Genomic DNA, 14,403 nt, shown 5'->3' with positions numbered 1-14,403 from the left:
TCCTTGAGCCGTTTCTGTCCACTGAGGATCAATTCAGCTGGTAAGTCTACCATCTTTTTGGCTTTTAGATGAGACAGAATCTACATCAGACCTGTGCTGTTCGGATCAGCACCTGGAAGCCTGATTATATACCTCACATGCCACTGGACTTCTGTGTAGAAGGAACTGAATCATACAGTGATTCCCTGGGGTTTACCCGTGTCCAGTTGGATTCCAACAGCTCCCTCTCTACTCCTGGATAGAGAAGACCGGCAGTAGTAAATTACTACATTACACACTGGGAAGCATTCAAAATACGGCATTTTTCATAGAGACAGACTATCTGGCATTTCTGACTTTTCAGAGTTCAAGTACTGGTAGGTTTTGGGTATAACTGTAAATAACTATCGAGGTCTGTCAGAATATCTGATTTGTAGATTGAACTGTAGGTGTAAATCTTGAGCTAATGCAGTTTATTTATTTGCAACCACAGGCTGTTCCAGCTAAAGGTAAACTGGCCTGCTAAATTAGTAACACGTCTGGGCCAATTCTGGGTACAGCATGTCCAATCTCTATCTATAAATTTAGGCCTGTACTTCTATTTTTAACTAAATACATATCAGCCAGTGAAAACACTGAATCCAGCAGGTATTGCCTCTCTTCTAAGGAAAGATGCCTTCTACTTTACTCAGTAAGAAATACGTGATCCTGACAGAATCTCTCTTCTCCATAAGCATTGAATTATCTGAAATAAAACACAGTGTGTCAGGACAGATCAAAGACAATACATTTATTAAACTTTGAGGAAAACAAACAAAACACTGACATAAGGAAAGTTAAATAGAAACTGAAAGACACATCTTCTGACCGGCTTATAATGGCTTGTGTGACCAGTAAAGTACCAAAATGACATTCTGAGTTTGATTGAGGTATTTAACTATTTTTGGCAATAGAAACAGAGTAAGAAACTTCTTCCAAACACACACATAGGCATTACTTGCATTAGTGTCTATCATCTATGAAATTTTATATGAAACTAAATAATGTAGCTGTTAGAAAAATATAGCAGCAAATTAGCAGAATATCTAATGCACATTTACCATAAAGTACGTGCTAAACGTAAAAATCCCACTGAATAGTTGGGCCCAGTCCTGTAGCCCTTGGTCACAAAGAGAGCATCAGTGAGTTCAGCGGGAGACATCATGAGCAAGACCTGCATTCACTGCACTTCACACGCTGTTCAGGTCAGACCATGGCAATGAACATCCCCATTTGCTTTCTCAGAAGAACCCTGTCATGACGGAACTACAGCCTAGCAAGGTAACTTCTGAAGCAATAACATTTCATTGCAAAGCCCTATCAAGCTCTTAGTATACTTAATAACAAAGAGAGCATTCCCACTGAGTTTTGGTTTTCTTGCCTTTCCTAAGAAAGTCTGCCTAACGCAGTCACAGGAGATGCTGTTAGGCTGCAAAGAAGATAAACTCATTTGAACAATACTGTATTCAATTTGCTTGTTCCATTGAAGCCTTTCAAACCAGTTTTAGCTTTAAAAATCAACTGCTGGCCAAATCCTGAAGTCCTTGTTTTATTTTCTTAATCAATACTTCATGTGGCACAAACAATAACTGTAGCGGTAGCTTTGGCTGTTGGAGGGCTTCAGAAGTTGGTCAAAAGCAAAAAGATTATGCTGTTAAGTCACCAGAGCTTATTCATGTGTTTTCAAAATCTTTCAATTAAAGTGTAGTTTCATGCTATTTAATATTGTGGTCAACAAAATCTTGCTTATAAAAAAGCGTATTATTATCATTAACCAGAACTCGACGAAGAACAGAATCTTTTGTTGAAATAATTTGTATAGTTTAAAGTTTTCTATAAAACTTTAAATTTTCTATATATTTCTATATTAGTCACCATAAGAAAGTAATAGGATCAGTTGCTCTAAGTTCCTACAATATTTCAAAATTTCTCTACAGATTCCTCTGGAGGTATAAAATGGCTCTGTAAAAAACTATTTTTAATTTTTGCTGCAAACAAAAATTTTATAAAACAGAAAACTCCTTTTTAAGATTGCAGCAATTACGCTCCTTGGATGGGTCATCATAATTAAACTACAGTGTGTAGTATAATACAAAACATCTACGCTTTTTTGACTAAAATATTAAAATACATTTTATTAATTTATATAGATCAAAATAAATGTTTTATTCAAATTACTTTTTTTTTTTTTTTAACCTATGCTCAGTTCCCAATTATTGATATAAAGATCTCTGTCAACAGCATTTGATTTTTACTAAATTCTTAGACTTTAGACCACCTGATTTTTAGCTTTATCAAAAAGCATGATTTACTGTACATTAAACATAGTCATTTCAATGTTTAGTATCACAAAAATCAACACCCACGAGAACAAGACAGTCACGGCTAGTAAAACAGTCTCAAGACAAATTCATAGATAATATTTACAGAACAATAGGAATATTTTGATGAATATTTTATGCTTCAACACTTGAGATAAAATTATAAGAACCACGAGAAACGTTTAGACTTCATTTTGGTTTCACCATACAAGCCCAAGCTGACTCTCTGCTGTGAAACACTGCACACACCTAGTCAAAGGAGAGCTACGGCATGATTTTGTTCAGCTGATCTGTGCTCACATAGCCACAAGACATGTTGAATTCTTTCTCTGGCACAGGCAGTGCAGTTGCATTGAGCACAAGGCCTTGTGGAGAGTGAACTATATGGATAGAAGTATAGTCTGGGACAGGCATCTCCAGACTTGGGGTTTCTGCCATCGAAGCCCCAAGACTGATACCAGTAGTGGTAAGGCTCTCTGTGGTGAAGTAAGCGTCCTCATTACAGCTTTGCTCCTGCACACGCGGCTCATCCTCTTCCTGGGAAGTCACAGCAATACATTTTTTCACATCTGCCTCGCAGAAATAGGCACTGTCCATGGCGAAGCTTTGTTCTGTGCAGCCTTCACACTGTGCTCTCCCCACCTTGGATTTCTGCCCTGGTGAAAGCACAACACTGCCTGCTGGAGTAATATCACTCACTTGCGCATAGAAGTCAGTGTTTGTCAAGGAATTCTGGTTACTGAGCTGGGTATGGACTGATGGACTAGCTGAGCCGCTGCTGTCTGCAAAAGGTGGCCACGACTCGCTGCGTTCAGACTGCGTATTGGTATGCGGCTGCTGGGCGTCTGCGTTAGCAAGAGTTGGAAGGGAATCGTCATCATCTTTCCTGTCAAGGCACAAGAGATCTTCTTCTTTATCAGTTACCTTTTTGAACTGATCGATATCAGAGATGGCATCACACGTGTCGCTTGCACTGAAGTCTGTCTCCGGAATATCTGGTTCGCAGCAACTGGCCCGTCCAGAATCATCATCTTTTGCTCCCAAGCAGCTGTGTGATTTCAGACGATCATCACTCAGGAGCCTGTCGGTGTCTGAGACTCTGTTCTTTTCATCGGAGTCGTCTATGTCCAGCTCAATGAACTCGACCCACAAGTCATCATTGTATAGCTGTGTCTTGTAGCTGTCATGGCTGGCTAAGATGGAGTTCACTTCATCTAGCTTTCCTTTCTATAAAACAAGAAAAAAGGGATGTTGCAAAGAAAAGAATAATGATGTTTGTGCTTTTTATGATGTCAATTTAAGCAAAAGTAACTGCAGCTGATCTAATAACTGCAAGGTACCATTTTTTTTTTCTGTATTTTTGAAAACTAATTTGTCGTAACTCCCCCATGTTGCCATAAAATGTAGCAGTTTTTTCATACAGATTTGTTCTGCTAGGGACAACAATCGTTACCTGTTACTGGGATTCCCATTGTAGATTTTAAAGCACAACATTACCTTCAGGAGATCTGGGTCAATCCCTTTAATCTTTGGAACTGGCACAGGAGGAAAAATCAGCATTTTTAACCTGGAAAAAATAAATGTTAGTTTTTAATTTACAGCAGTCCTTTCTGAGGAAGGTTGAAAGAAAAGAGCTTTACATTGTGTTTAGACTTACTTAAAAATTGAAATGCTTGAAAATTCAATTTAAAGTAGTGCTTAGGAAAAGAATGATTGTTATTTTTCTCTCATTCCAAATAATAAAAAAGCTTTCTGCAGCCTGCCTTGCTGAAATCATATACACTTATGCTGGACTCCATTCTGACAACATTCTGTTATTTTAACACTCATAGAAGGAGAGTAAATTCCTAGAGCATTGTCAATACTTTCCCTTTTTATGTAATTTCCCAAAGTTTTTTTTGAGGGATAAAGTAGTCTTGCATAAGCCCAATAAATTTAAAGAGGGGAACAGAAAAAGGGAGTTGGTGAAAAGAATGAATTACTTTAGAACTAATAAATAAAACAGAAACACAACAGCATAAATGCAGGCCAGTATTTTATCTCTATGACTGTTGTGTTTTCTGAATTATTAATGCAAAAAGTAATATATAATAACAGCAGAGTTTTATCCTTGTAGACAAAGACTGAGTAAGTTGCTTATGCATGTACACACTGTGAAAACAGCTATTTTTCTAACCCTTCATAAAAAGAATTTCAAATTATTTGGGAAATAACATTGATAAAAATCCAGCATCAGTGGGTGATGCCTATCCTCCATTTTACCTCCCTGCTTCTTTTGCAAACAGATTTCCTGTACTCCCCAAAAGAGAAATTCAGTGTTGTCTTTATACTGGACTACTTGCCTATTTTAGAAGGTAAATGGTGAGAATGGCAGAAACAAATCCAATTATTAATTTTGCTGTAATGTTAGTGACCTCAGCAAGGTCCAGGGATTATCAGAGGAGTCTGAAGAAGTGCTAGAGAGAAATTTAGGCACCTTCTGCTTAACTACAGAAGGCCCACATTCCCCAGCTGTTTTTGTTTTTTGGCAGACCCTCAAATGTTCTGCCCAGTAAAGCCTCAATGAGAGCCAGAAATCCTGTAATTTTCCACTTAATCCCTGGAGGGGTTGTGCTAGCTGTGCTGTCAGTGTACTAGTTTAAGATCTGCATTTCCAGTTGAATCCACAAATCAGATATTCTGGCAGGATTGGGCACTGCATCTAACAAAACAGCTGACAGAGTTTACCACTCTCTGCCTCGAGAAATAATCAAGGAGAGAAAACTACACTCAGTGCCTTTCTCAGCCTTAAGGTAGTTTAAGCCTGCATCTCTCAACTCTCAAAGAAAATGGCCTAAACCTGGGGCATCTGTCCTAGAGAGCCTAGTTCAGAACTTGTCAGATCAGACTGAAGAAGTATGAATTTGGATCTTTTCAGATACAGGAAGAAACAACCTGGATATTTTGCATTGCTGGAAATCTGTGCAGCCTCTGTCTCCTCTGCAGGAGGTATTGCCACTCCCAGCACAACATTCATATGCACAAGATTGAAGGAATGGGAGGCGTATAGGTCCAGAAGTACATCCTGGATAAAGGGTACTCAGTGGAGAAAAGCTTTCTCCAGTAATCATGATTAGCACTGAAGAAAATGAGCTGTAATCAGAGATGTGCTTCAGCCCTTGGGATTTTTGTGACCAAGCCTCTCCTTGCTCAGTGTGTTGAGTGGTAAACTTCTGGTCCTGTGTGTGAGATCTCCTTGCACCAATCTGACATGTCTAGCTCTTGCCATTCATTGTGTTGGGAACCTTGACCTTAACTCCAGGATCAGGATGCTATTGTAGGGAGTGGCTTACTGGAAGTTGAACACTGCTAAAGCATAGAGCTGCTTGCCTAAATTATTTTTTTAGAGGTAGCTCCAACTGCACCATCTTGTTTTCATTTCAGTGACTTGTCCTTACACTGGTACAATGCAAAACACTTCAGTGTTCATTTTTCACGTGTATATATAACACCACTAACAACATGCCTGCGTGCACTGGGGCTGGACCATGGTGCTGCTCCATAGTCTAGGACAGTACTGTAATGACATCTAAGGTGAATTAGTTCTGCCAAAACCCATCCCTGAACACACGTTTTAGGGGATGAGTTCACTGTGAGACCATTCTGTCATTCTTATAAATGTGCCATCGTGTCATTTTTATAAATGACACAATCCTGAGTTTTGTCTTATTTTGTTCCTGTTATTTATAGGAGCGGCAGTCTATCCACAGATACCAAATACTGCCCTATGACTCAAGTTCTTTTCCTTGGCTCAGTAAAGAACTAGTCAGATTACTGGAATAGTCCAAGAACAAAAACAAATATAAAGCCATATGTTTGAGTGAAACTTTTGAACAGGAAGTGTGTAAAGACAGCATTTACAAAATTTGAATGGACAAAAAAAAAATCCCCTTCAAAGCCTAAGTAAATTAACTAAGTAAATACTGTATTATAAAATGTTCTGCAATCTAAAATGAATGGAAGCCGTCAAAATAATCAGATTCCTCCTGCTCAAGGACCGGTATGTACATGTACATATACCAGCATCCATGTAACTTAAGAGGATGGACAGCAACAGTCAAAATAGTTTCTACTCCCCCAAATTTGAAAAAGTTGAAGCATCCTTTTTTTAAACTACAAGTAAATAAAATCTGATGGACAAAGATCCCTACCTTGGTTGTTTAGACAACAGGATTAAGATCACTGTTACAGCCAGCCCACATGCTCCGAAGATAACAACTAGGAACCATGGAAACTCAATTTCTGAAAACACAGAGCAAAAACATATTAGCAGGAATCTGCATCTCTGTTGCATCTTTAACTTCCACCTTCTCTGCCACAAGAATTCCAAAGTCCTACAAACTTATAGAAGAATTTTTGGTTATATAAATGTTAAAGTTCTGTAGCAAGAAGAAATAAAAATACCCTTTGGTATCAACAGATTCCATATTGCATTCATGACTCTACCAAGACTCCTTGCAAAGACAGAGTGAGCTTTTTGATATGAATGGGATCTTGGCACTGACAATATATGTAACGAAAGAAGACAAGAAGAAAATTCTGCCTGCTTGGGACACACTACCAGTAGTTGCAGAGCATGCGATGGGTTCTGTTTGCCTAAGCTGAGAGAACATCATTAATAGCATGTAACTCCATTAAATCATAGACAAAGTATTCCTCTCTCTTAGAAACTAAAATATGGTGGCGTCAAAAGCCATAATATTACTCTTTTCAAAGGCAGAACATCAATCTTTCTAAAGGCAGAACATTAATTATGTCATGGGCTGTATCAATCAGTGCAAAAAAAAAAAAAAGAAGAAAAGGTCATTAATTGAAGTGATGTGATAGGAACAAAGAAAATGTTGGTAAATGTAATGCTTTAGCTTTTAAATACTGTCAATTCCATCATACTTACACCAACACTGCAGAATACAAAGTATAGAAAACTTTATTCTGGCTGTAGCCTTAGTTTCTTTTAATTTATTCCCAAATTTAAGTTTACCAACTTCACTCATTTTTTGGGCCAAGAAATACTGGACAGGGAGCTTTAGAATTCTATACGTGAACATAAATATATGGCCTTTTGGGGAAAAAAAATATGTTTTTAGGCACCAGTTTTAGGTATCTGCTTCCAGCTTAAAGTTTTGACTGCATGTTTTCAAATCTGAGTATTTAAGGTTCTATCTAGAAGTGTCTGTGTTAGACAGGTCCCTGTTTTAATGGAGAACCAGTAACTTCTCCTCATGTCAGTAAGACCAGAGTCTACCTTCTTCAAAAAATTAGCATACTATATTTCAGTTTAGATACATAACTTTTAACACAGAAAATTTCAAGTCTGTGTTCCTAAAGGTGAAATACAAAACATGGAAGAATACATTTTGCCAGACCCATCTTATGCTTTCTCAGTTTTCCCTTGTCTACTTCCAACTTGTGTCCTGATTCAGCAGTGCTGTACATGTAAGAGAACTGATCCAGCAAATAAGATCACTTCTGCTATGTGAGATGTACAGAAATGAATCAATTTGATGAATTTGGATTGTAGTGACTGAGGAAAACTGTGCTAGTATGATGGGCTTCGATTTTCACAGTATTTTAATTTTGTTCATATGAAAACCTTGGTAATGCAGATTGATTTGGGGTAACAAAACAATGTGGATGGAACATGAGCTATTCATATAAATGAGGAATGAAAATTAGTAATGCAAAGTGTTAAAAAGGGGGCTATGTCAAGACTTAGAAAGATAAGAGTTATGAGTGGTTTGATTTAACTCCTAAACTAATACTTTGGAAAAAGAGGCAAAGCAGTTTGTTAAAACAATTTGCTGATGACTTCATATTTTTAAGAGTTAATTTAGTAGCTCAGACCTGAGAATGCTTTATGAAAAAGCACTGTCTCATTCCTTTCACAGAAAAAATGCGGTGCTCAATGGTTGCTTCTTCTTCTGTTTTTAACAGCACTTTAAAAAACAACTACAAGCACAAAAGAAAGAATATGAAAAACACTGTCCTTGATTGAACTAGGCAGATCAGGAAAGCACATCATTCTGATAACAAAGTCAGCAAATATTAAAACACCTTATTAGTAAAAATTCTCCTCTTCATTGCTGGAGTGCTCAGCTTAAACAATGAAGGATGAGATTTAACTGTCTTTATTTTGGGCTCTATAGCATTTGCAAAAGCTGTTATTATTTCTTAAAACTATCTGTACTTTTGTTCTCTGATGAGCTGGGAAACAGTCTTGCTGAATGTAATTCTGAACCTGTGTATGGAACTTGCACATACTCAATCTCACCAAATGATTTTCATGTGGTAGGCTGAATCATCAATCCATTTAAGTATACCACATCAAAGGGAAGGAGAAAAAAAAAAGGCATGAAGACAGCAATGGTTATAAAAACACTTCATTGCACCTCACTTATTTACCTTCAGCGCAATGAACAAATTCAACGCCTGCTTGAGAAAAAGATACATAGAGGATTTCACTGAACTCCCCAAATTTTTCGGAGGTACGTTGTCTTGATCGGACTCGTATCTCATAATCTCGTCCCATCTTCAGAGAGTACAGTGGAACCATTGTTGAGAGCCTGGGTTCTAACTGTAAAGACAGAATGACTGTGATTTATTTGTTTGAGTTTAACCTGCAGTTTAACACTACTTCTTGATTTCAGAAATAACCATTTAAAGGCATTTTTGCTACCTGGAACTTCAAGAATACATTGAAGAGTTCAGAGAAAATTCACATCATTCACTTCAGACTTACTAGCTACTGGGCCTTGTTGTGATTCAGAGGACCAAACAGAAGAGAATCCAAAGTCTCTAAATCAACAGTGAAAAAAGGCAGCTGCCCCCACTTATATGCTCTAAGTGGGTAGTGTGAGTATCTCCCACTGATTTTACCAAGTTGAAAATCCTTCTTACTGTTGACACAATATTACTGACTTCATAGTGCCAAAAACCTTGCTAAAGTAAAATGGATATCTTAAAACTATGGAATTAATTGTAAGACGAAAAAATATTTAAAGATCATCTAACCAAATTTATTATATCTTACAAATATAAGTATTTAGGCAAGGCTGCATAACTCCAAATCTTCAACTACATATAAAATGGGATAATGTATGGAGACTTTGGTAGAACTGTTATGACACTGTATGTCTTGAGACTTCTATATTAAGTATTAATTACAACATTCTTACTTACTGCTGCATATCAAACTATGCTGGAAGTCACACTGTAAGTCTTAATATGTGAAATCTCTCTTCTACTGCTTCTCTCAGAATATGTATTTGAGCTCCAACAGCCCAACACAAGTAAAAACAAAAAAAAAACAAAAAACAAAACAAAACAAAAAAAAACACGAGGAAAATGTGCACAAAATATAAATCAATGTGGCAGATGTTTTATACTCTACTTTTACTTCAGAAGGATGATACTGGCAAAATTCACAGTGGGCTAAGAATTAAAACACCTGAAAAATAATACCTATTGGGGATTTCAAAAAAGAACGAACAATCCAACCCAATAATCACTATGGCTGCATAATCTAAATTTGAAACAAATTCTATTGTTAGCTGTGATCTGTGGAGTACTTGTGATCCTTGATGCCTCTACACCAAGTGTTCTGACAGGTAAGTGGTCAGATTTTGGACAAGGCAGTGATCAGGTAGACTGCTTTTCTCTGTTAGTGGATGAGCACAAGATCCTGAAGAACCATTGCTCTATGCATCACAGAGGTTTATAATATGGTAAACCCGTCCAGTTTCAAAGTGTTGGGAAGGGAATCTGATCTATGTTAATCTAGTTTACTAATTTTGTGTGATGAAGCCACAAAACAGAGCACACTGCAATTTTACAGCATGTAACAATGTGTGTTTTTTTTTTTTTTTCTAGAGCAACTAATAGAGATACTTAGGAGATGGGTGCTGGCCACACAAAATTTTATGCATCACAGATAACAGCAGCACTTGGAAAAGGCAGTATGCAGGCCAAAATGGAGTGCTGAAGGATGTGCAGTAGAGTTGCTGTAGCTGTATAACTGCAATGACCTGAAATTGGAAAGGGTTGCTACAGAACAGGTAACTGGTTAATGTGCAGGACGCCCCCAGACCATCTGTGGACTAACAAAACCGCACATGAGAACAGAGAAGTTAGCGTATGAACTGGAGAGATGAATAGCATTTCTCATCTGGATGAAATTAATTAAAAGCCATATGGGAGAGATGAGATAACTAACAAAAATGCACGCAGCATACAACAAGCATTTAGTGTCTGAAGGGGAGCTTCAGATGCAGACTGCTGGGTTGCTGGGGCTACGATCTGACTGCCGTACTCTGCTGAGTGAAAATCAATGGCCATGCTGGGCTGTGACGGTGCTGCCTGTCTGCAAGGTGGCGTTAAAACAGGCCACAGAGCAGCCCTGTCCCTGGTGGCTGGGAGGCACTGGTAGCAGAGGCTGGCCCAGGCCTGACAGGCCCTGTGGCGGTGGCTCCTGCTGACCCTGCGGTGAGGCCTGGGAGATGCATGGCCAGGGAGAGGTTTGGGGCTACCCTTAGGGCAGGCACAGTGTGAAGTGGGACACCCACACCACACGCAGGTAGTAGGTTGCACACCTAAGGCAGTGTAGGGGGATGAGTTTAGTTAGCACCCGGCAGACTAGCAAGCCCAGCTCTCAGGAGGGTTAGTTAACCAGCTCAGACACAGTGCTGTGGGGATACAGCAATGGAGGTAGCATGCCATGCTTCCAGGCCCTAAGCACACTGCACTGCACTAAGAAATTGACTTTCCGATCTGAAATCCAACAACTTAGCAGAGCCAGCAGAGCCCTCGCTGGTCTAGCCCTCTTCAGTTTTAGTCTAGTGACTGTAGCGGACAACACTTCATCATAAAAGAGTAGAATTTTAAAACGATACCCAGGACCTAGTACCAACAATGAATGTTTTTCAAATTGTGAACCAGATGAAATTTGGCTTTGTCTCAAAACCAGCCACTCTGTAAGGGTGGGGATTGTATTGTTGTTAGAAAGGTTCTCAAAATATTTTTGATCCTCTTATCACTGCAATTTACTGTTATAATAGTTTACCAATTAATGTCTTAGTCCTCTTTCAATACATAATCTATTTTCATTTAGAAAATTGATTGAAAAAATGTATGATGTATGAAGTATCAAACAAGTTCACCCCCAAACCTCTAAAAAAATTAGATGTAAATCTCAGCAAGGGTGTGACTTAGAATTTAAGCACTATGAATTCATTTCTATATCGTTTTTTGGATCAGTTATATGTGCAAACCATTATTATATATTTATGCAGTGTGAGATTATCCTTTGTGCATAAAACTAGTAATTTAGTAACAGTTTAACACATATCCCTCTCTTTACTGCTTCAACACTTACTTTAGAAGGTGTTTGCGAATGCAATGAATGCAGAATGAAACTGCTGCTACACTACTAACAAATCTGCCACTGTCTTTGTCCAGACCAAGTTGTTGTTCAAAAATTTCTTTTTTGTGTTCTAACTGATAGGTTCTCAATGTCATGTTTGTGCTTTTAAAATGAAAGATACAATAACAATACAATATGTACAGCTCCATTACAATATAATCTACAGTACTGTTTTTCTTGAGGTAAGTAGAGTATTCAGCAGTATCTGTTTTCTGCAAGAAGAAATACCGAACTTCAAGGTTTGCTCTCCTGAGGAGAACCATTCTTAAGGCATACTGGAATTATTGATGATACTGGAGCAAGAACAATGGTTTAGTTGAGGATTTATGTCATTGATATCTAATGGCTTATAAAAAAATCAAAATGTGCATTTTTAAAGAAGTACCTGTATTGCCACCTGCTTTTGTAAATCTCATAAACACTCTGCAGATTTTCAGGTTCTTAAGGAGTACTGATTTACTCCCTAAAGTTAAGTCAATTCACTTAAAATATAGAGGCAATACAGTAGATATAGAATCATGGAATCACAGAATGTTTTGGGTTGGAAGGGACCTTAAAGGTCATCTAATTTCAACCCCATATATAGCTTAAACATGTATATAGAGAAAATTATTAGGAAAATAAAATTCAGAAAATTATTAGGAAAAAGATATAGACAATATAAGTCCTGTTTGGCTTTAGACTTACTAACAAGGATGAGGATAAACAGAAAAAAATAACATTGAAAAGGATCAGAGGTGAGAAGGGCTCCAAGGTCTTTCATGGATGAAGGCCAACAAACCAACTTGACCATGTTTCAGATGCTAAACTTGCTTTTTGTAGATTTAGACAAGTTCTTAAAAGTACTATCTGCTTTCCTTCTGCCATTTAATTCAGTTCATATTAATAAGAAAACAAAGAAAGGGTTCTTCTCTGAAAAGATGTTCTGACTTCATTGAGCATGTATTCAGAGAGAAGTCTCCATATGCAAATATTCTGTGACATATTGGCAGTTAGCCTATACATTTAGGTAAGCTGGGAACAACTTTTACCTGTAACAGGAAAACTAACTACATGATAAATCCATGATTTTCAAATGAAAACTTAAAAAATTTGAGGTATAAACACTTCATAGTATACATTTTCATTTATTACCCCTACAGTCACAAATTTCACTTTGCTGTCTTGCATTAAATCTATATGTCTTACCTGTGCTGCATTGATTTTGTTTATTGTATCAAATTTTAAATTATAATTCAATCTTTTACTTATTTTTTAATCCAGTGAAACAATATTTATAAACACCAGAACTTTGTAAGTACCCTGAAGAATTTGGACCAACATGGTGACCTTTTCCAAGCAAAAAATTCCTGTTATAACTACTAAAATACCATGCACTTTTTCAAATAAATGAGGTTTACGAAAACAATAGAGAAATATTCTATTCTCGTGTATATATTTGACTACTGCTATACTTTCTTATCTAACTCAGGGATTTCATGGTCTTACTGTCATCCTGTGTGCCAGCTATCTTGACATATAATGTTACAACGTTTGTGAGAAAACTTGAAAAGAATACGGGTATATTGTTTAAGACTTAAGATATTGTCTAATTAGCATTTACAAACCTGTTGCTTTTCAAAAGAGCATAAAAGAGGACAGAACAAGCCTGCACTGTACTATGACTATTGTATAATAAATATTTGCTCCATACCTCCTTCCATTTTGTCTCATTAACTTCTTTGTACTGCAACTCATACTCCAGAGTAATCCATCCCTTCTGAACATCTGCTGTTGGTGGTGGATCCCATCTTACTTGGATATCCCCATGGATCCCAGTTTGACTAGTATTTAGCAGAGTCCAGTTAAGGTGGACAGGGGGATCAGGTAGTACTGTTTAAACAGAGTATTTGGAATGAAACAGCCAGTTTTCAATGCAAAATGACCATTCTTACTACACACTTGTAAATGATTCCAGGACTAAAAAAACATATTAATCACATATCTGCTGATTAAAGTCAAAACCTACGAGTCAATGACAAAGTCACTGGAAGCATGATAACAAGAAGGCACCCTGCTACCAACATGCTTTCCATAAATTTTACCTGAACAGTTAATAACTAAGAACAGACTAAGACTAAGAACAAGCTACCTATTAAAATATATTTTCCAATAGCAGCTTATGAAACACTGAGGCATAAGTAACTCTCCATAAAAATTTATATTTAGAGTTCTCTCGGTAAATAAAAACTATAATTGAAGTAACACAGAACTATAAATATTCAGTAACGACTTCCAAAGTAATGCAGAAATACACTGAAAAATGATCGTATCTGAAAAGTGATTTGTATTTTACTGCACTGAAGAAAAGGGTACAGTGAATATTCTAGTCACTTGCAGGAATAAAGTGTTAACTGCATGTCCATATATCACTGATCTGGACAAGCAATAATGTCTGGAAAGTCCAGACAGTCACAGTTCATATTGCAATAAATATAAAGTGTAGCTTGGAAATGCTAAATGTCCTGATTCTGCACATTTGTTGACTGAGGAACAAAAACCTACTCGGTTCCAGAATTTTGCAGAAACAAGATATTAACACCATCCTTGCTCAAACTGACCAAGGCT

At 37.3% G+C, this 14,403-nt stretch overlaps 1 protein-coding gene across 1 annotated transcript in view; it reads right to left on the bottom strand.

Annotated features, from left to right (window-relative positions):
• Positions 1-744: 744 nt before the first annotated feature.
• Positions 745-14,403, bottom strand: part of GHR (growth hormone receptor) — a 137,666-nt gene continuing 124,007 nt past the window's right edge. The window contains exons 6-10 of the mRNA XM_032205528.1: positions 13,490-13,668; positions 8,781-8,952; positions 6,530-6,620; positions 3,837-3,906; positions 745-3,566 (exon numbers count right to left, since the gene is read on the bottom strand). Of these exons, the coding sequence (XP_032061419.1) occupies positions 2,604-3,566; positions 3,837-3,906; positions 6,530-6,620; positions 8,781-8,952; positions 13,490-13,668 (1,475 nt within the window). The 3' untranslated portion in view covers positions 745-2,603. The remainder of the gene's footprint in view (positions 3,567-3,836; positions 3,907-6,529; positions 6,621-8,780; positions 8,953-13,489; positions 13,669-14,403) is intronic.

Source organism: Aythya fuligula, chromosome Z (genome assembly GCF_009819795.1).
Source record: "Aythya fuligula isolate bAytFul2 chromosome Z, bAytFul2.pri, whole genome shotgun sequence".
Classification (NCBI taxonomy): domain Eukaryota; kingdom Metazoa; phylum Chordata; class Aves; order Anseriformes; family Anatidae; genus Aythya; species Aythya fuligula.
This window is presented reverse-complemented; position numbering and strand designations above follow the sequence as displayed.